The sequence below is a fragment of the Anabrus simplex genome, chromosome 2 (genome assembly GCF_040414725.1).
Source record: "Anabrus simplex isolate iqAnaSimp1 chromosome 2, ASM4041472v1, whole genome shotgun sequence".
Taxonomy (NCBI): domain Eukaryota; kingdom Metazoa; phylum Arthropoda; class Insecta; order Orthoptera; family Tettigoniidae; genus Anabrus; species Anabrus simplex.
The window spans coordinates 740,147,444-740,171,386 of record NC_090266.1 but is presented as its reverse complement, the minus strand read 5'-3'; the positions used below and the strand labels follow the sequence as shown (position 1 = coordinate 740,171,386).

Sequence of the window (23,943 nt, the reverse complement as noted above, 5' to 3'; positions counted from 1 at the left end):
AAGAGAGACCATTCAACTTCTCAAGAACAACAAAGCTCAAGGAGAAGACGGAATAGTAGCAGAAATGTTGAAACAAGCTGGTGAGCAAACATTCAGGCACATACACAAAGTAATCCTGGACATATGGGCTAAAGAAAGGCTCCCAGATGATTGAACATCAGCCGTTATCCACCCAATCCACAAGAAGGGAAGCAAAACAGTATCGTATAGAGTCTTTTCCAAGATTATGGAACGGCGCATAACAAGACAACTGGATAAAGAATTAGGAGAATATCAAGCAGGGTACAGAACTGGAAGGTCTTGTGCTGAACAGATACAAAATCTGAAGACCATCCTTCAATATAGCAAGAAAAGATGCCGACAGTGGGTAGCTATCTTTGTCGACTTTCAGAAGGCATATGACTCCGTGGATAGAATCACACTCTTCAACACCTTAAGAGAACTGGGACTAAACGAAAAAATTAATAAGTTGGTGTAAGCCACCCTGCACAACACCACTTTCAAAGTTAAGTTTAGAGGTCAATTATATGAGGCAAGGAGATGGTATCTCATGCATATTATTTAACTGTGTCCTGGAAAATATCATAAGAGAATGAATCAGGTCATTACCTGTGAACACCGGATTAAGGATGGGGTTTAAATCAGATAACCTGAGGATTCCATGCCTGGCCTTTGCTGATGACCTTACTTTATTAGCAAACGACATGCATGAGGCCACTATGCAGCTTCAAACACTGCACTCTATAGCAGAAAAAGCGAGCCTCGTGATCAACATTAGAAAGACCGAGTCTATCACCAACATCAAAGATGCCCCTACAACAATGGGAGTCAGTGATACAAAGCATATCAAGAGAGCTAAAAATGTAAAGTACCTCGGAGAGTGGATATTGAAGGACCTACAGTAAGTGAAACGATGGCTTTTGAACAAAGGAAAATCAAATTAGACAAGGCCTACCATGCTGCAGAAAACTGTATGCCTCAAAGCATTATCAAAAAATGTAAAACTGAGACACTATAATGCAGTAGTCAGACCATCAGTCCTCTACGCAGCAGAATGCCTATCCCTAACTAAAAAGACCCCACTGAGAGCCCTGGAAGTGCAAGAACGGAAATTCCCGAGAAGAATAATAGGGCCAAGGATCCTACTAGATGGAAGGCGATGGTACAAACCCAACAGTGAGCTCTACCAGCATCAAGAAAACCTCATAGATGCCATCAGAAGAAAACGTCTGACTTTCTATGGACACGTATACAGAATGGATCCTAATAGATCATCCCATAAGATCTTCAAGGTTGCTAACAAAGGCAAAGCTACTGGATTCCCCTGGACCAAACAAGTGGACAAAGATCTTGAAGAGCTTAATATTAATCAAGCCGCCATTACTGACAGGAATGCATACCGTTTAATGGTCAAAACTAAACCTTTCCTAACATCCCTTACATCAGCTAGCCACAAAGGAGCCGGAAATTGGTCAGAGGAGTGCAGGAGAGAATTCAGCGATAAAATGAAGGAATACTGGGCCAACAGGAAGGCTCAAGAGGCCACTAAGAACACAATCCAGTACGCTAAAAGGGGCAGACGACGACAAAAACACAACTAGAACACAAGTACCGTGGTCCACAGATGGCCTAAACGCAAAGATAATAATAATAATAATAATAATAATAATAATAATAATAATAATAATAATAATAATAATAATAATAATAATACAGTAATTTACACCATCACAGTTATCGTCGTGACAATAATACGTCGTTTGCTGTTCTATCGCACTTGCAAAAAAATTATATGAAAACAGCTTAAATTAAGATTTTTGTTTCCATGAACTACCCACTGAGTCAAAAATCATCACAGTAAATTCACAAATTCGCACTTCCCTGTACTTGTTGTTATATCTGATTATTTTAATGGGATATGGTGATAGAGACACAGAATTTGACTTCCGAACGAGACAATACAACATGTCTTTATAATATTTCCATTAAAGAACACTGCTGGTCTCATCCTCATCCAACCCTATGATCTAACCGCATCCTGATCTACCACTGGAGGATAAAATATCACAGAAGAATAATACAGTCTAGGATAACAGCAATGATCAGGGCCGGGATTTTGATTACCTATTTTTTAAACGATCTATAAAATGACGGCAAAAATCCAATTAAAATGATCCGAAAACTTCACAAAATGACATAAATTTTAAATGATATTTTACAATCAATTTACTAATCGAGTCGGAATAGCCTATATTTATGTTCTAGACATTAGAATAAGTTTCTGGGCTTTTGCCGTGTCAAGAAAACAAGGTGAAACTGATTATGTTTCGCAGAGAATTTTGCTCCGCGTCTTCTAAAGAAAATCTGGACTGTTCTCGAGGAAGACTTCTGGAATTGGAGGCGTCTCTCCTGGAAAGTGGACATTTCCAAGAAGTAAGGGGGTGAACAAAGTGTCTTTAGTCCCCGAATTGACAAACGGTTCTAAAGTCTCCGTATTTATCCCCACTTAAAGTTGCGGTAATATCCACTACCACATGCCTTAATGCTTCAAAATCATCAAACATGTAAGAAAATAATTCAAAATGTATAAAATAGTCTAAAAATTCATAAAATGCCCAAATAATGAAATATAATTTTAGAAAATGACCTAAAAATACAAAATGGCAAAAATGAAAAAATGACCTAATAAATTAGCATATCTACAATGCGGGAACTAGATTAGGATTTCTGTACAAGTTAGCAATGTCTGTTGTGAACCAATTAAGAGATAACATGACATCAAAATCCTTGCGAGCTGCTTTATGTCGCACCGACACTGATAGGTATCATGGCGACGACGATGGAATAGGAAAGGACTAGGAGTGGGAATGAAGTGACCGTGGCCTTAATTAAGGTATAGCCCCAGTATTTGTCTGGAGAGAAAATGGGAAACCACGGAATACCACCGGACTGAGCCGGGATCGAACCTGCCAACTTGAGCTCAGGTCAGCGCTCTACCGCCTGAGCTACCCAGATCGACTGACGTGAAACAAATAGCAAAGAAAGAGAGATAAACTGAAACGAGTAAAGGAGTCTTCAGGCCAGTCATCATCATCATCATCATCATCATCAAATCCCATGACTGAAATGAGTAACACCCACTCTAACTCCTAGTGAGCCTGAGAGAGTATGTGTTTCGTTAGACAAGTTGATCAAAAATATAAAAATATGACTGGTGGGCTCAGGCGCAGGAATGTTCTAATTACTGCTTATATTAGACACGTGAATGAAGCGCCGGCCACTGGCTGGAAATGGATGGCCCACATCATTTAGCAGTTTGAGGGAGCTGTACACACAGTACGTCATGGACATTGCAGCTATTTTGAATTGTTCTGAAGCGAGGGGTAGGGTCCTGACCGATGTAGGGACTACAGTCATTACCAGCGCTAGGATGTTGATACCGATCTCCATAGCTGCAGTCGTTTAAATGCGGCCAGTATCCAATATTCGGGAGATAGTGGGTTGGAACCCCACTGTCGGCAGCCCTGAAGATGGTTTTCCGTGGTTTCCCATTTTCACACCAGGCAAATAATGGGGCTGTACCTTAAGGCCACGGCCGCTTCCTTCCAACTCCTAGGCCTTTCCTCTCCCATCGTCTCCATAAGACCTATCTGTGACGGTAGGGCGTAAAGCCACTAACATTAGTTTTCTAGCATGCTATCGGGCAGTAACAGGAGTAAGCGCATCGTACGCCATCGACATCAACAAGTTTCTAACCTTCATGGGAAGAAAAGTATTTAACAGTTCAAGAAAATAACATAGCAAAATGTTTAATATGTAAAAAAATATTTTTGAAAATGGCGTATGGCTTTTAGTGCCGGGGGTGCCCAAGGACAAGTTCGGCTCGCCAGGTGCAGTCTTTTGATTTGACACCCGAAGGCAACCAGCGTGTCGTGATGAGGATGAAATGATGATGAAGACGGCACGTACACCCAGCCGCCATGCCAGCTGCCGAAGCCTGTAGCACTCCACTGGGGCAATGATTATGATTAATGACTCACAAATGAAATCACCTGACATTGGAGTGTGTTGCTGGAATGAAAAGTAACAGGGAAAATCGGAGTACCCGGAGAAAAACTTGTCCCGCCTCCACTTCGTCCAGCACGAATTCACATGGAGTGACCAGGGTTTGAACCACGGAACCCAGCGGTGAGAGGCGGCGCGCTTCCGTCTGAGCCACGGAGGCTTCTTATGTACCTGTATGTATTTCTTTATTTTTAACAGGAGTATATGCATTCCAGTGAACCTGCTATTCGGGCTAGCTACAAGATTGTTTTGCAGATTGGGCGTACTTTGAGACTCTTCAGTGAGGATGCGTTTGTGAAAGAGTGTACACTTCTGGCAGCTGAGGAAATGTGTCCAGAACAATTGGGTGATTTCCAATCTATTGCCTTACCCTCTTCTACAATTACGCGAAGAATAAAGGACTTAGCACATGACGGTCATAGTCAATTATGTAGCATCACAAAGGATTTTATAGCATATTCACTGGTGACAGATGACAGCACGAATATTAATGACACCTCCCAACTTGCTATTTTTATCCGAGACATTAACAGTGACCTTGTGGCAAGGGGGGAATTGTCAGATAGAGTGCCAAAGAAACATAATACAACCGGTTTTGATATATTTGCACCGGATGAGTTGACCGTGCGGTTAGGGGCGCGCAGCTGTGAGCTTGCATCGGGGAGATAGTGGGTTTGAACCATACTGTCGATAGCCCTGAAGATGTTTTGCAGTGGTTTCCCATTTTCACACCAGGCAAATGCTGGGGCTGTACCTAAATTAAGGCCACGGCTGCTTCCTTCCCACTAGTAGGCCTTCCTTTCCTATCCCATCGTCGCCATAAGACCTATCTGTGTCGGTGCGACGTAAAGTAAATTCTAAAAAAAAAGAAGATATATTTGCAAGACTCGAAGTGACAGTGCAGAGTTTCGGCCTTCTGTGGGGAAAACTAATGTCCGTTGTAAAAGATAGGGCAGCTGTAATGTGTGGTAAGAATACAGGAGTGGTAGGGCGTCTCCGAAACCAATTAAAAGAAATAAACATTTAACATGACCTCCTGCATGTGCACTGCATTATACACCAAGAAAATCTATGTGCAAAGCAGATCCGAATTGGAACTCTCGTGGGTGTAGTTACTAAAACGACTAACTTCATCAGATAAGGAGGACTTTGAAGAGTTTCTTCACGATATTGAAAGAGAGTACGGTGATATTTCGTATTGTACAAACGTGCGGTGATTAAGTAGACGAAGAGTTTAATATCGCTGTTAGGCCCTCAGGAAAGATATGCACAGTAAACCACTAAAAGAAATGAACAGTGGAAAATGTATACGAGATTTGGAATTTCTAGTGGATCTCACCCGGCCTCCTTAATGATCTTAATTCCTCCTTTAAAAGGCAGATGCCTTGCAATTATTCGCCTCTTTGACCGTATTAAATGTTTTAAGCGAAAAGTACTGCTGTGGCAAAGTGAGTTCATGAATAAAGACACATGATATTTCCTCGCTTTGACTGCAGAATTATGTCTAACTCCAAACGATTCCGGTTCAACAGTAGAAGAATATAAAGAGGTTTTAATGCCACTGCATGACGAATTTGAGAATATGTTCCACGATATTCAGGCATTAGAAAATGATTCGCAGATGTTTGCTACACCCTTCTTAGTGAATGGGCAAACTATTAGACCAGATCTGCAGCTACAGCTGATCAACTTACAGTGCGATACTCAAATGAAAGATAAGTTTGACGGAGTTTTACGTTCGCTTTCCCCAGGAAAGATTTCCTAGATTGCACAAACGTAATGCACATATTTTAAGTATATTAGGATCGACTTATTCATGCAAACAGCTGTTTTAATTAATTAATATTTGTACATCTAGATACAGAAGTAGGCTCACCGATCAAAACTTGAAGTGTGTTTTGCGACTTGCCAGTACGCAAACGATAAAACCAAACATTGATGCAATACTATTTGAACGAGCCCAAATGTCCCGTGAAAGAGCAGTATATAAGTGATATGTCTCAGTTTGTTGCCATGGTCATAAATGCCATACATATAATGAAATGTAAGTCAAAGGGAGTGCAAAGAATGTGTACAAACCCCATAAATTGTATTTTCTTTCAATGAATGCACGTGTACCGGAAATTTAGTTACTTAATCGTGAAAATGTATTTATTCACATATATTTTTCCGTTGTCGATGAGTAATTGTTTTGCCCTGTTATAATCTATAATCCGTATCCTGTTCGTTCCACATGATGCATGCTCAAAACTATTATTATTATTATTATTATGATAACATTTTCTCCATGCGATTACTACAAGTACGGCCACGGTATGCAACCAGCCTGTCCGCTGCTCTCTTCTCATGCGGCAAACAGCCGTCCCGAGCGGAGAAACTAGCACCTGCTCCCTAGGAGCAACTACGTGATGACATCTGTTCCAGGCCATAGTTGTTACGTTGTGGTTCAGCTGAAAGATGTAACCTACTGGAAACCTACTATTCTAAGCCAAAATTGTTGCAGTGTGGCTCTCCTGAGACCTGCAACCTACTGGACACCAATGAAGAGCAAAGCTGCCCAATAATCGTGTGCTCAGCCAACTCGTCCTTTTATGTTCTCCATTTTAGAATACCTCGGTATCTTCAAAATTCTCCTTGCTTGAGTTTGTGACTGGAATTGTCCTTGTGTAGTTATTACTACAATAACGCTTGCGATTTTTAGAATAGTATCACTTTTTACAAAATATGATAGATTGTTCTATCTCTTTCGCTGCTGAGACGCTATTTGTCTTAGAATCTACACGAACTGTGATTAATACTTCTAGTCTCTGGGCTTCTACCACACCGAGATTCGAACGCAAATCTCACAAACAAACTGTTTCTTCCTACATCCACCAGTATACGGAGCTACAGACCATGGAAGTCCCAATAGACATCATCAGCCCAATAGTGAGCGGAGCTCTTGCTTCCTCGTGTATTATCTACAGAGTTGAGAATCATTAACGAATTTACAAGCTACGAGTACAAAAGAGCTTTAGGAAGCTCTCGTGCTGAAATGGCTTGTCACGTAAATAGTAAAAACATATTTTAGCACTTATTAACGAATGAGTGGATAAGGTCAAGTCTTGCCCTGAAATCTGAAATAACCATGTAAAATCTATAATTTTTCCAGAAAATACCAAGTTAACTTCCCTAAGAACGAAACAGCGTATGCCCGGATGTATAGCGAAGTTGACTGTCGTAACTCACTTTCCGTCCTCAAGATTGTGAGATAGATTACAGGTACAGTCTTTTGGCATAAGTACCGGGAGCTGTGAGCTCGCATCCGGGAGACAGTGGGTTCGAATCCCACTGTCTGCAGCCCTGAAGATAGTTTTCCGTGGTTTCCCATTTTCACACCAGGCAAATGCTGGGGCTGTATCTTAATTACGGCCACGGCCGCTTCCTTCGCATTCCTGTGCCCTTCCCGTCCCATCGTCGCCATAAAACCTATCTGTGTCGGTGCAACGTAAAGAAAAATAGCAAAAATAAAATAAATAAATAAATAAATTTGGCGTAAGTATGCTTAAATGCAAGACATGTAAAATGATCAATTATCGGGGCAAAAAAATCCAGCAATTCTGTATTTCTTACAAACATACGCATGCTAGGAAATCAGAAAGCAGACTCATAATATTTTTTCTTAAGACTGTCAATTTTGCTAGGTCATATTTAGTTACGGTGACTGGTTCTCAAGCTGTTAATTTACAGTGACAACGTAACTGAACTAAAAAAATGCATGCTAATTATTTTCACTAATTAGTATTCATTAGCCCTACGAATTACTTCCATAAAAATCAATTTATTATCCTTTGACTCTGGCATGCCTTCTGGCGTTTCATCATGCGATAAGCAGTACTTCAAATCAATACACGAACATGCTTACATTCGAAAATAAATAAATAAATAAATAAATAAATAAATAAATAAATAAATAAATAAATAAATAAATAAATAAATAAATAAATAAATAAATCATGTGATATTTAAAACATCACACTTCATGTGGAGCTTACGTCGATATTTACGTATACCTGTTACCAAATGTATAGAAGAAAGAAATGTCGTTAATTTATTCCATGGTAATAACACAATACATATTTTGTATGTAATACAATATTACTGGCAGTGACTGGTATTCAAGCTATTTATATATAATGGGGTTATAATTGAGCAACTCTGGCAAACCAGGAACTGCCATCCAGACAAATCACCATGCAGTCAAACATTAACTTCCTCTATGGTCCTTCCTACATCACTTACCCTGGCCAGCTGACGCTGAAGACGCGTCACTGCCAGTCGCTCGCGCTGCCCACTCCGCTGTTCGGCCTCCAGGGCCCTCTCCAGCTCCAGCACGCGGGCCTCAAGACTCTCCTGCAAAAAGAAAAAAGAAAAAAATATTATTCGGAGCTCATCCTCCTTCTACCCATTTTCAAAATATTTCAAAATCCCATATCATACTAAGAATATTGGCCACCTTACGGACTGGAACCGAAATCAAGCAGCTAATCACATGGTTGGATAGATAGATAGATAGATATATGGATGGATGGATAGATAGATAGATGGATAGATAGACAGATAGAGAGATAGATAGTACGTCAATGTGGCCGTTAATATCATGATCATAGCCAGCGGATCTCCAGTTTTACGTGGAATCAAACCACTAACTTTGCATTTCCAAATCAGCTGCTTTGATCGGTTGTTTAGGTGAGAAACCACTGATTAAGCCACTCGGCTGTCACTCCCCAACTATCCGCTACCTCCTTGATTTATAGATAGGAGTAAAATAATTACGCTAGAACACTTAATGCATGAGAGATTGATACTTCAAAGGAGAAGATGTAGTGTTACCTAGAAATAGTTCTCTTGGGTGTCTTCAACAAACCAGCGTGCTCAGTGTTAAGTCCGGCTCTTTGGAAGAACGGTCAGTGTAAGGACCTTCTAAACAATAGGCCGCGGGGAAAATTTATTGGCCGGGACGGAGATTTTAACTGCGCATGGTTAATTCCTCTATTCCGGAGACTGATGCTTGTGTTCGTCCCAACACACATCCCTTCATCCGCATACAACACAGCACACTACCAACCATCACATAAAATAGTACATCCCTACACATAGGGCTGGTGTCAGGAAAACTGAGTCAAATCCGCACGACGTTCCGACGCCAAGAGATTGGAGCAAAAATATTATTCCATTCAGGGAGTTAGCGTATGAGTGTGCTACTTACGACGGAGTAGTATAGCAAAGTAAGCAAAGAAATCTGCGCACAGTCCATGAAAGCTCTTGGAATAGAACCTACCTACCTACACTTAGCTCATGTCAGGCCGCCTTTGCTCCATAGAATTCACCTGGTTTTTATTCTTGATGCAGTTTGAGTTAAGCTCAAGTTCGGACACCTCTCCAAAAGAGGAAATCTCGTTTCTAAATGTTTCGACTTCCTGATGGATAACTGAACCAACGTCTTTTCGGATGAACCGAGCATGCCTTTACTTCCTCGGTTATGCAACCCTTATAACGGAGAACTACTAATGTTAAACTAAATGTAAACGTCTGAGTCCATTTTGAATGATGCATAGTTTTAAAAATCCATTATGTTGTAGGTATGTCATCAGTATTTCATTAATTATGATTTTCTTATTTTGCAGTTGTCTACACATGGCTAGCTACTCGTAGATTTACACAAACAATTTATGCCCACATTATTGATTCACAGAGTGATATTGTATCGTAAATTATTACTACGAAATGTCATACTCGCTTTTCTAAACGAAAAAGAACTTCATGTTTCACACGACGACAAAAGTCTTACCCCTCCTCTTTGCCAAAGTGGTTCAGAGTAAGTTCAGTGGGTAAGAAGAAAAGAAATAAGGCACTGTTGCCGTACAGGAAACTCCAATATGCACTGTAATTTTTAACCACTGCTGAAACAGGGAACCCGAGGAAGATCTCCAAGTATGTCTACAAATACACTATATCACTATTTTGTGTCCAAAGCGTGTCCATTATTAATAGAATTAGAACGGATTATTTGAACTACTACAGACTTCCAAACCAACATTATTGTTAAAAGACATCATTACAGGCACCACGTCACGTCTATCCCTGCCGCTGTCCACCCTCGCCGCTACCCTAGTCTTCAAAGAAATATTACAGTACCTCTTTCAGTAATAATAATAATAAGAAGAAGAAGAAGAACAATAATCATCATTATCATCTACGGACTCGACTACCGAGTAGCAGACCATCTTCGCAACTCACTTGAAATATAACGCCATTGCGTAATATCTTGTCATATTTAGTGTACATCCAAGCCTTCGTTCAATAACACAGTACAGCTTACTCTTTCGTTCAATAATTTCATAGCGTTTGCAAGATAATCTGTTGTGAGCTTTTATCATTTTCTTACGTGCGTAAAATATCAATAACTAATATAGGTTTTCAGCGACGATAGGGCTAGAGCTAGGACTAGGAAGATAGCAGCCTGGCTTTAATTAAGGTATATCCTCGGTATTTGTCTGGTGTGAAAATAGGAAATCACTAAATACCCGAACCGCCTACAGAGGGACTCAAACCCACCCAAATACAAGCTTGCAGCTACATGACACGAACAACGAAGCGATACTGAACACTGTAATGTATTTTTATCAAGAAACATCTAATCTCTGATCATTTATGAAGGGTGCACAGGAAGTCTTGGTGTACAGCGAACAGATTAATTAGTAACTAGCATTTGAATATGACACACACCTATAGGAAATGAGTGGACTGGAACAACTAGCAGATGTACGGCCTAATTTACAATCGTAAACCGTTGAGGTGTGCCATGTCTGCATCCGCTTCAATTTATCTCTACGACAGATCATTGCACTAAAACCAAAACACAGCACCAGTGGTAGTAGATAATTGTATTTGTAAACAATATGCCCAGTCTACTGTACTGTCGATTATAAATGAATTCGCGTTCATTAAAATTCAATTTGCTCATCCACTGTTCACATCATCCAAATATGTATTTGAACGTTTCTTCACCGTGCTTTGATCTATAATTGTGTGAAATCTCTACTCTCCTAACTATCTGTAAAACTTGTGCTTTTCGGTCAAATAGCACGTTCATTACTAGGTCCAACTGCCGAGGATTGGTGATATGAAATTAATTAAAACCAACGGTTCGATCCGACTCAGCTTCGTACAAGGGAACATTTAAATTAACAGCGATAGGCTTTTTCAATCGAGGTCTTTGTCCTTGTTGACAAATTTAGTCGTTTTACCTCCTGGTGTCAAAACGAAGAAATCTTGTTCTGAGGCGACACGTGAAAGGACGGCGTAAAGAAACCATTCTCTAATTAGGTGAAGCTTAGCTCCATTCTGTTGAGCCAATGAGAAAGGATATCGAATGAGTTTTGTAAGTCAGAAGAAGCAATGTCTATAGTGATTTACATCATGTACGTAATGTATAAATAACAGTGTCATCAGCATGTAAGTGCTGTGTTTACTGTTGGTAGGGAGGGAATGTCAGAGGTAAAAATATTGAAAAGAATTAGGGAAAGAATGCTACCACGAGGCACACCAGCATTTACATGATGAATGGTTGAAAGTGAGTATGCAATGCATACATGAAAGATTATGTTATGAAGGAAGCTTTCAATGATACTGTACAAGTATTGAGGAATACATAGGTTCCTAAGTTTATAAAGAAGGCCTGTGTATCAAACACGGTCAAATGCTTGAGTTATATCGTGAAATGCTGCTACTGAGTGGTCTCTTGCGAATCCACGAATAACATGTTCAGTTAATCTAAGAAGTTGATGAGTTGTTGAATGTTCACCTCTGAATTGATATTGATGAGGAGAGAAGGCTGAAGTAGCGTTGAGGAACTCCATAATTCTTTTGTGTATGACTTTCTCAAGGAGTTTTAAGATACCAACTGGAAATTGCAACTGAAAAAAGGCAAGTACGTAGCACAGAGTTGAACAAGGTTATAAAAAAATGCCAGAGCTTTGCGTGTAAGATATTTCATTACTACATTTGGACGAAAAGCACAATACAAACAGAGGCCGCCACATGCCCTCACGCTGGTCGGACGCTTCCCAGCTAAACTCACGTCATACAGAGCTGTTGAAAATTTCATATCGCGCAACATGATCTGATAGCAGTTAATTTCCACTCAACTGTCTGGCTGGTTTCAAAAATGAATTTAAGCTACTGTACATTTGTAAACTCTAACATTCTAGGTGTTTGTATATGAAGTGGAACAGCAATTTTAACGAATTAACTCTCAATATTTTCACGTGAAACACATTTTATGGAACAGAAGAAACTTCCCATTACATCATCATTGCCATTCATTACGTAAAACTGTCCGGCTCCATGGCTAAATGGTTAGCGTGCTGGCCTTTGGTCACAGGGGTCCCGGGTTCGATTCCCGGCAGGGTCGGGAATTTTAACCATTATTGGCTAATTTCCCTGGCACGAGGGCTGAGTATATGTGTTGTCTTCATCATCATTTCATCCTCATCACGACGCGCAGGTCGCCTACGGGAGTCAAATAAAAAGACCTGCACCTGGCGAGCCGAACCCGTCCTGGAATCTCCCGGCACTAAAAGCCATAAGCCATTTCATTTATTACGTAAAACTGCTTAATGACAGACTTATTCTGACTTCATCATACCACATCAAGCGACTCTTTCATCTAATGAGGTTTTAGCATGTACCTATTTTATTTTAAAGGTGTATCATACGAATGTAAATTTTACTCACCTTTTGCAACTTTCAGTACATTAATTTGAAGTCAAAGTTATTTCTAGACAGCTGAAGATGGCCTAATGCGGCCGAAACATGGACTGTTGTTCTAACACACTGTTTTTTACAATTTTGAATTCTAAATGAACTTGTATATATTGCCTAGGTGGAAAAGGTATACTAGTTTTTGCTACTTATATAACAATACGGATCCAAAATGAAATTTATTTCACGTAAGGTTAGGTTAGTCTGATAAAGAAATTTCCTTCCATTTCAACTGAACTAATCTTGATACAGGACGTAATGTTGCTTTCCTTTTCGGAGGAGTTCTTGCAGATTTGTTTGCTGCTTATACATCCTAATTTCGTTCTATATAAACGAATTGGACGAAATAAGACAGTATTATCAAACGCTGTGTTCCTCATTTAACAACAACTACGTCATTAAATGGATTATTCGAACATGCCACATTTCTACTTACCTGGTATTACCCAAATAGATTTATAATCCTGGAGATAAAGAAAATATGCATTATACCAGCAAATGTAACACTAGTAATTTTCACAATACGGCAGTGGCAATACGTGAATCTAGCAAATCACGGAAGAAGAAAACAAAACAAAGAAACATGACTATATAGTGCCAACGTGCAAGATTAACAGTAACTGTAAGGCGTCGTATCGGCAAGTAGGGTCCCTAAACTGTACGGTTAGCGACATTGAATCGAATCCAACAGTTAGAAAATAACTATAAACCACTACCTTCAGTATTAACAGGGGAGAAAGAGTAAGGTTTTACCCTTAGTGTATAAGCTTACATGGCAGGGAGTTGATCGAGGAATGTTATACCGGGTGGTACAGCAGCTCCTATTTTTCCCAAACATATGCAACCAGCTAGGATTTAAATGTCTCTTAGTCCTATCTTGCGCAAAATTTTACAGCAATGTTATGTGCATTTAGTCCGACATAGACTTCCCCGCGCAATGCAAAACCGGTACAAGAGGCAGTAAGTGAGGCCCATCTCAAAAACACTACCATTTTATGTAAAGCGCAGTCCAATACTCTGGTCATTTTTCGATCATTCGTAATCTGTTTACCCTCCAGGGTTGGTATTCCCCTCAGAATCAGCGACGGATCCCACCTCCAATACCTCAAGGGAAGTGTCCTGAAGCCTCAGATTCTGGGTCGGGGGATACAACTGGGGAGGATGACCAGTACCTCGCCCAGGCGGCCTCACCTGCTATGCTATGCCTTGGTGGGGGATGGGAAGATTGGAAGGGGTAGACAAGGAAGAGGGAAGGAAGCGGCCGTGGCCTTAAGTTAGGTACCATCCCGGCATGTGCCTGGAGGAGAAGTGGGAAACCACGGAAAACCACTTCCAGGATGGCTGAGAAGGGAATCGAACCCCCTCTACTCAGCTGACCTCCCGAGGCTGAGTGGACACCGTTCCAGGCCTCGTACCACTTTTCAAATTTCGTGGCAGAGCCAGGAATCGAACCCGAGCCTCTGGGGTTGGCAGCTAATCACACTAACCACAACACCACAGGGGCGGACCAATTCATTTTTACGAAACGTTACTGTACTGTACACACCGTAAACACTCCTTTAGCTGTCGGTAGAGAATTGCGGACCCGATTGTTTCAAGAGGCCATTTTCTTTTGACAGAAAAGTGTGGTCACGGTATCATAGAAAACCTGATAGTTTAGGACTAATTACAGATATGTCAATTCACCACCATTCTGTAAAGTCTCATCACATTGAAATTGACAGAAATGCGTTTTTCACAGTATTTTATAATCTATGGCACGCAAATGCTGTACAGCAGATGTGACAGCTTACGCCATGTAATTACTACCATTAGAACGCTCAATAAAGTCATAAAACTGGACCATAATGTTGTAACACGTCAGTAACTTTACGAAGCGAGAACTTTCCTCTCGTCGTGAATACAGAGTTGTAAGAGCATAATATTTCAGCAGGAAGTAGCTGCGCGGAATAAGGCATGTTAGATGTACGTGGATAAGCTGCAGGGAGCAGTGAGGGTTCGAAACATTAATCAGCCGTCCCTTTTTTTAATTTTAATTTCGTACTCTTCCAGACATCCTTTACGAAGACTTAGACTTTTCTTCTTTTTTTTTTTTTTTTTTTTTTTTTTTTGCTAGTTGCTTTACGTCGCATCGACACAGATAGGTCTTATGGCGACGATGGGACAGAAAAGGGGTAGAAGTGGGAAGGAAGCGGCCGTGGCCATAATTAAAGTACAGCCCCAGCATTTTCCTGGTGTCATAATGGGAAACCACGCAAAACAATCTTCAGGACTGTCGACAGTGGGGTTCTAAGCCACTATCTCCCGGATGCAAGCTCACAGCTGCGCGCCCCTAACCACACGGACAACTCGCGGTGTGTGTGTGTGTGTGTGTGTGTGTGTGTGTGTGTGTGTGTGTGTGTATGTATGTGTGTGTGTGTGTGTGTGTGTGTGTGTGTGTGTGTGTGTGTGTGTGTGTGTGTGCTGACAGGGTCATCCTAAATTAAATTAGTCCAATAAAACAGAGTATTTTACAGTAACAATAACAAGTTGGTACATTTCGTAGTCCATCCTAAGTCTGGAAAGTAAGAAGTGAAATGATGGTTATTTGTGTGTGGTGGAGCTGAATTAAGACGCCGTGACGGAGCTCCCGTGGGGGGAGCTGACGATGTCTCTTTTAAGTCATTTGGGTATCTCTGACGGAGTTGGTATACGACCATTTGGTGCTGATCCTCTGTTTTTGTATCGTAAAGTATATTCGAGTGTGTGACTGATAGGTATGGAAGAGTGAAAACGGGTATGTTCAAAGAAAGCATAGGAATCGAACCGTAGTTCTTACAACTGGAAGTCTCTGGTTCAACATCCTTAACCATATGGGCATGAAACTGTGAGAAGCACCAACAAGGCAACCAAGGTCAACGGGCTTGTGATAACAGTCAAATCGCAGACGAGTGGAGCAGAGATAGATTAGCTAGAGTAAGAAGAAATTAAGGAGGAATAATTCTGCTAAGCAAGACATTACAGATGTAATTCTGCACTGCAAGGCATGTAGGGTCGTTAACCACTGATGATAATGTCGAAAAGCATTAACAAATTCCTTCAGGCGCGCAACAGAGAGTAACGTACGTAAACATTTAATACAAACAAATCAAAGCTAAGGATTAGATAAATTTGTGGTAAATAATAATAATAATAATAATAATAATAATAATAATAATAATAATAATAATAATAATAATAATAATAATTGTACCGGTTGGTACACCTCTACGCCGCACTTTTGAATTTTCCGCCTTAAGGTACTCCCCTACAGAAGAAACTCTCAACGTTAAAAACTGAATTATCTCAACAGTTTCTCAGAAGATGTCACTGTTAATTTCGAACTGCTTTTGTTTACTAATTATCAAGAAGTGTGGACATTCTCTGATAGATGTCTCTACAAAAACTATGACCATGCACCCTGGTGCGAAGTGGTAGAACTTTATTTGAAGAAATTTTGTATTCATAAGTTTGTTCCTTACTAAATTTCGTTCTTTCATTTGTGGGTTGGCAATATAAATCTTTTCTTTCCGCCAGTTTGTTGTTAGCCAATCAATAATTTATGTCATTCATTTTCAGCCAATTGCGTCTTTCTTCTCCAATTTTGATGTGTAACTGTAAGCTACCCAATAAACGACTGTGGGTGTGTCTTAATTATTCATGAAAGGTCTCGAATCTTCCCCGAGAGTATAAAAACTGCTGATTTTCCTTGCTCTCGGCCACTTCAACAACATCTAGCTTAGTGTATAGAAGTATAGCAAGGGGCCGGTAGCGCCTCTTCCTTCGGGCAGCAGCTCTTCAACAAAGGTAATGGCCGTTTAACATCTTTATTTCTCGCCAGCTCAGCAGTTTAACCCTCGGGGAAGGTCCGAAACCTTTTCAATGTAACCTACCTATCTAAAAATATAACTTAGTGCCGGCTTGTGTAAAATTTTCTTATTACTTTAACTGTAAATCGGGGATAGAGAGTGCTTTACCCTCTCGAGCTCCCCTTCATTTGGATTTGAGGTGACTAAGTTTTCAAAACCGATTTTCTACTCTTAATGTATTAAAATTTTCTTATACGAGTCACCTCCCTAGTGTGGGAATAGCCCCTGTTTAATCGCCCAAGTGCCCCTTAGGTTTTATAAGGTTTCATGTAGGAGTGCAAGCAACGCCTCCATTCATCTTGGTATTTTGGGCCATTTAATTAACCTATTATTTTTCTTTTAAGGCCCTGTAGGGTGGGAACGAGATACCCCTGTTTAATTGCTTGTAAGTTTGCTTCTTATACATCCAAATTTCGTTCTGTATAAACGAATTGGACGAAATAAGACAGTATTACCAAATGCTGTGCAGTGTTGCCAACTTACATTTTCAAGATCCACTAAATACTACTAGAAATCCGCTAAAATTCCGCCAAGATATCCGATCACAAATAATGGGCAATAAAAATGAGCAATAATAATAATAATAATAATAATAATAATAATAATAATAATAATAATAATAATAATAATAATAATAATAATAATAATTTCGTGTGGCTATTTCTAGCCGAGTGCAGCCCTTGTAAGGCAGACCCTCCGATGAGGGTGGGCGGCATCTGCCATGTGTAGGTAACTGCGTGTTATTGTGGTGGAGGATAGTGTTATGTGTGGTGTGTGAGATGCAGGGATGTTGGGGACAGCACGAACACCCAGCCCCCGGGCCACTGGAATTAACCAATGAAGGTTAAAATCCCGACGCGGCCGGGAATCGAACCCGGGACCCTCTGAACCGAAGGCGAGTACGCTGACCATTCAGCCAACGAGTCGGACATAATAATAATAATAATAATAATAATAATAATAATAATAATAATAATAATAATAATAACAACATATGTTTGCACTCACTTCATCTGTGAGTTTCACTAGGATTAACCCCCTGCCTGCGAGCCAGCGAGCTAAAACTTGTAAGCGTTATAGTGCCGGGTGCAAACAAAGTGAATCCCCTACCTCAAGGGCCATACACAAAACAGGCCAGTTGTTGACCTCTTGTTCCAAAGATATTTAACACCCTCGAAGGTGGGCGGCATCTGCTATGTGTAGGAAATCAGTTGTTAGTGTGGCTGAACGTAGTGTCATGAGTGGTGCGCGAGTTGGCCCGCACACTATCCCCTGTGTGTAGCACAGCGGTCAATCGTGTGGGATTGTATTTCCACAGCTGTTTACAGTGGAATCACCATGTTATGTATATTTGAACAGAAATTGACAATGTTAAATGTTCTACGGGCCCTCACTCGCACCTGTTGGTGAAGCGAACTCTACCCCCGGCCAACTATATTATTGCTCTATCGAACACTAATACGTCCTGTCCTTGATTATGGAGCTATGGTCTTCGGAAATGCTCCAAAGTATGCATTACGAAAACTTGATCTATTACAGTACTGGACCATCCGCGTATTCCTCGGCACCATGAATTCTACACCAACCAATGCTGTTTGTAGAAGCTACGAAAGTGGGACGCTCACATAGTCAACAATAATTCATTCTGACTTGTTCATGTTGCGTCGATCCACTGTTACAACACATCTTCTTCTGTTACGATCCCAGCAACTGGAAAGCCTTCTTCGTGTAAAATGAATTGCTGACCACCGCATTCCTCTGCTGGTCTCCAATATCAGTTTTCAATGACGTCTTCTGTACCTGTTCTTGGCTACGCCTTTGAATTATCACCTTCTCCGCTGAAAATCTTCTTGTCGGACTTCTCGTCATTTAAAGCTCTTCCATAAACTGTATCTTAAATGAATTTCGGCACCATGTTTGGCCAGGTTTCATTTGCATTTATTCCGATGTATCCAAAACATCTTCTGAAACAAGATACGCCTATTTCTGTCCTTTTACTGCATCTACTGGACAACGCTCTCTACCCGAGCCAGCAACTATCAAGACGACAGAAATGATCGCCAGATGTTCAGCTGTACAGTATGGAATTACCCCAAAGTTTTCCAAAATCCTCACTCCTTCGGATTCCCGTAGCACTCTCCAGCGACTAGGACATCCGCGGCAACCCCGTATACATGCATGACGTCTTGCATATGCGAGAAACACTGAAATCACTGTACAGTTCTTGTGGATCAAATGAAACGCAGGAATACAGCATAATGAACGATTTGATCATCTTGCAAAAATAAGTGCTACTGGAGGTCAGCTTGACGAAATCCAGCTTCCCTACATAGACTTCCATCATTACCTCAACGATCTGCCGGAAAGTGGTCGGCTGAGTGGACAAATGCACAGATACGAAGAGAACGACATTATGCGGTCATCCAATCTCAAGTTCCAACCAGTCCCTGATTTCATTCTTTACATCTCCAGATGCTACGGCTGTAACCCCAGCCACTTACATCGCATCAACGTGTTGGAGCTCTCTCATGTGTGATTGTGATCCGTTGTGAGTTGCAGATCTGACCACACAATATTGGCTTGTAAACACCATCAACATACACAAAACCGAGTGTATAAAATGCTATAAGAACTTCGAATTACCCTCCATGCTAGTGTTATAGTGCTACTATCCCCTTTTAAACGCTGAAGTATATTTAGCTCAAGTGCATTATCTCCGTGAAACAAATTTGACCAAATGGACGTTTTTGGGAGCACTACACTGTGTTGACTGTTAATTTAATGTGTCTCCTGCTTTTTTCGTATGCCTTTAAGTGTTTTTCTCTTTCGGCATTGACTTTTAATTAATTAATTTCGTGTGGCTATTTCTAGCCGAGTGCAGCCCTTGTAAGGCAGACCCTCCGATCAGGGTGGGCGGAATCTGCCATATGTAGGTAACTGCGTGTTATTGTGGTGGAGGACAGTGTTATGTGTGGTGGGTGAGTTGCAGGGATGTTGGGGACAGCACAAACACCCAGCCCCCGGGCCACTGGAATTAGCCAACGAAGGTTAAAATCCCCGAGCCGGCCGGGAATCGAACCCGGGACCCTCTGAACGGAAGGCTTTGACTGATTCAGGCTTATTTTATTTACCTTATTTATTGTCCTATTCATGTATGTGTGCATGGCGGCTGCATGGTCGTCAGAAAGCCAAGAAATACAATAAAATAATGTTAGGTATTGCACAAACATCCAGTCCCCGAACTAAGGTAAATAAACATTCATGATTAAAATCCTACAACAGGGCCTCGAATAAAACCCGGGACCCCGAGACACGAAGGCCAGGATGCTTACCAGTCAGCCAATGAGCCGTGGGATGGCTTAGTAAAGAAAACAAGAAAGTGAACCACAGGCACATTTTTAAATGCTTTCTTAAAAGCTTAAAATTAGACCTTACCTTCAGTATTTACTTTGGTTTACTAAAGCTAGCAAGCTTGCAGTTTTACGTGACTGTTGCTATTGTGATCACAGCTATGGGACTTCCAGTGTTAGGTCGAATCCGAACCACTCGTACGTGCCTTCATTTCAAAAATCTCACATAGGTTTGAAATGTGTGTATATATATATATATATATATATATATATATATATATATATACATATATATATATATATACACTGCGCGGATGAAAGTAATGGGAAGACACTGAATGTGATGTTAATGACGAGTTGCTCCTCCGCGAGCCCTCAAAACCACAGCAATACGGCGAGGCATCGACTCTACAAGGTGTTGGAATCGTTTTGGAGAAATCTGGACCCACGCATCTTGCACTGTTACCCACGATTGGTCTTGTGTAGTTGGTGCAGGGTTCATGAAGCGTACACCAGTATCGACAGCATCCCATAAATGCTCGACTGGAATAAGATTGAGGGATCTGGAGGGCCAATCCATGGTCGTAACTTCACTGGAGTGCTCCTCCAACCACCTTCGTGCCACCACAGAGCGGTGACATGGCGCATTGTCCTGTTGAAACATGGCATCTCCATCAGGTTACTCCAGGGCCAGAAAGGGATGCAGATGGTCTGAAAGAATGTCCACATAACGTGCACCTATCAGCGCTCCCTGAAGCCAACAAATGGGGCCTAATTGCGACCATGAGAACGCCGCCCAGACCAGTACTGAGCCACTTCCCGCCCGGACACAACCTTGTTGACACGCTGAATCCATAGCTTCATGAGGCATACGCCACACTCTCACGCGCCCATCGGCTCGATACAACTGGAACCGGGACTCATCGCACCATACCACACGCCGCCACTGTTCCATGGTCCATTGCTGATGTTCACGTCGTTCAGTTCTATGTCGAGGTGTCAGCAAAGGGACACGAGTTGGTCGTCGACTGGTGAAGCGTAGCGGTGCAGTTGCCTCCTTACTGTCCTGGTAGAAATAGGCTCCTGACTAACAACATTTAACTGGGCGGTGGTCTGACTCACAGTAGCCCATCGAGCCTAGTTTAGTTCTGCGGAGGCGACATAATGTCCGTTCGTTAATCACCTGTGGTCTTCCCGTGCGGCTGTTTAAACGGGTGGTAACATTCTCTCTGCGATATTGAAGATCCACCCTCGACACTGTTGACCTCGGAAACTCGAAATCGCGTGCAATGCCCGCAATGCTATATCCCATGCGCCGATAATCATAACACGTTCTAAGTCTGTTAACTCGCGACGTGTTACAATCTTCACGACAATGGTGTCTGTCAGCTACGCCGCAGCTAGCTACAACGCTCAGGGTTCATACACGGGACATTTTCTAATGGGACACCCCTTCCCGTCACTTCTGGCCACTCATTGTAATTGCTCCCTGCTTTATCAGTTACGGCATTCTCTCAACCAACCAACAGACTAATGCAGATCCTTGGTAGAATGGTCAGCGTAGAGGCCTATTATTCACAGGGGCTCGGATTTGATTCCAGACCGGATCGGGGATTTTAATGTTAAATTGTTAATTGGCTTGGGTTGGCGATTGGGCTTTGTGCTGTCACCAACATTACTGCAACTGATATACCAAACACAATACTGTCCTCAATCACATTAACGCGCAGTTTCCATATACACGGCAGATAACGCCCACCCTCAACGGAGGGTCTGCACCAAGCTAGTAATAGCCACACGAATTAATAATAATAATAATAATAATAATAATAATAATAATAATAATAATAATAATACATTAAATTCATTATTTTATTCATTGATGCGCTCTCATATTTACTTCATTTCATTCTACCAGTCCGTCTTTCATCCATTCACACACACACAATCCGAGATACATGCGATAGTTTCTTTTAGTGATGTTCTTCTGTATATACAATTGAAATTTCGGAAGTGCAAGATGCTTTCCATATAATTAAAAGACTGATATATGGAACATTTTGAAAGCACATAAGATAATGACATTTCGCCATAGTTTCTTCAGGAGCTACCGCTTACGAACTCTAACCGAAGATATTATATATAGATCTTCCTCTTTTTAACTCCAGAAGTCCGAAGTTGCTGTCTTCTCTTCAATTTTTTCCTGATGCAAGTCTATGGACTGACGATCCAAGCAACAACAACAAGTTTGTGCTAGAAATTTAAGAAAGAGCCCTATAAGGTATGAAGTAAATATGATGCAGCATTTCACAGCATTGACCCCGGGTCTGCACATAGCTGCCTATTATAATGACACAGACTGCGTGATTGTTGATTACGATCAGCTCTTCTCCAGGCTTCCAGCTATATACGGCAGATGCTAAAACTCACTACGTGCGACAGAGCCAAGGGATTAAAGCTCTTTCCTAGGACACGAAATGATATAACATTCAGAAATGCGGGCTGTAGAAAGACATCCACCTACATACATACATTTCACATACATTTGTTTGGAATTATTACGATTTCAAACTTGTTATTCCAAGGTTCCTTCACCTGTACGTATATCCAGCCATCTCATCAGTGTTTGCACCGACCTTGATTCTCCAAGAAATGAGGTTCTATTGAGGGAACATGAAGGAAAGTACGAAGCTATGTCTAGAAGCATACAAGTGGTGGTCTTCGTGCACTATCCTCGATAGCGAGCGGCACATCAAGCAGTCCAGATCCACGTTACCATGATTTCATATTGCCACTTTACTTTATAAGTCCATGCGATTATGCGGTTGTTAAATATAAATCTAAATGGTCACGGTGGACTACACGCAGCAGATTTTGCCTACACCGCAATAAACTTCTCAATGACCCTGAAACACGGAGGTCGATCAAATACAAACGGGATTTTTGTTCTTGAACATCAGTTGGTAGGACTGGTCCCGCGCTTCTGCTATGCTTAGGCGGGACAGTTAGGAATGGGGAGAGCACACTGTTAGATATTTCCTGCCGTTTCGTCAGTAACGCTCACGATGTCGGAGAAACAGGTGCACTCCACTGTGCAACGCATAATTATACAATTTCTTGCTCGTGAAGGAGTTACAGCGGCGGAAATTTGCCAGAGATTGACTGCACAGTTCAGTGATCAAACATTGTCAAGGACGCGTGTGTTTGCTGGCATAAAATGTTCAAGGAAGGACAAGAACGTGTGGAAAATCAGCAACACGATCACCGTCCTTGGACCAGCATTACAGACGAAAACATTCGTGCGGTTAAGGACATTATTGACGACGATCGACGGGCGAGAGTATCAGAAATTGCAGAACAAGTCGGAATCAGTTATGGGAGCTGTCAAGCAATCATCACAAACGACCTACAGTTCCGTAAAGTGTGTTCCAGATGGGTCCCTCGCCTTTTATCACCTAGCTGCAGGAAATGTACTGGACTACACTTGACCATCCTCCTTACAGCTCGGACTTACCCCCCTTGTGATTTCTATTTGTTCGGACCGCTTAAAGAAGCTCTAGGAGGGCAACGATTTGAAGATGACAAGAGTGTGGAAGACTTCGTGCTCAAGTGGCTGGTGACACGACCCTGTTCTTTTTACGATGAGGGCATCAAAAAGCTGCCCATACGCTGGGACAAAGGCATTTCCAAAGCAGGAAACTATCTGGAAAAATAAATTGTAATTGCCTTGTGTTTTTCAATAAATGAATTACAACGTTCACTCAACGTGGAGTAGACATGGGAACGTCAGTACGCTGCTGCATCACTGTTATCGGGGAGTGGGGTAAGTGAACGCA

The 23,943-nt window shown here is 41.4% G+C and overlaps 1 protein-coding gene across 2 annotated transcripts in view; it reads right to left on the bottom strand.

Annotated features, from left to right (window-relative positions):
- The window catches only part of LOC136864423 (uncharacterized), a 995,241-nt gene that overhangs the window by 379,799 nt on the left and 591,499 nt on the right, over positions 1–23,943 (bottom strand). For both annotated transcript variants that reach the window (XM_067141399.2, XM_067141400.2), the window contains exon 5: positions 8,347–8,457. In XM_067141399.2, coding sequence (XP_066997500.2) covers positions 8,347–8,457 — 111 coding nt within the window. The remainder of the gene's footprint in view (positions 1–8,346; positions 8,458–23,943) is intronic.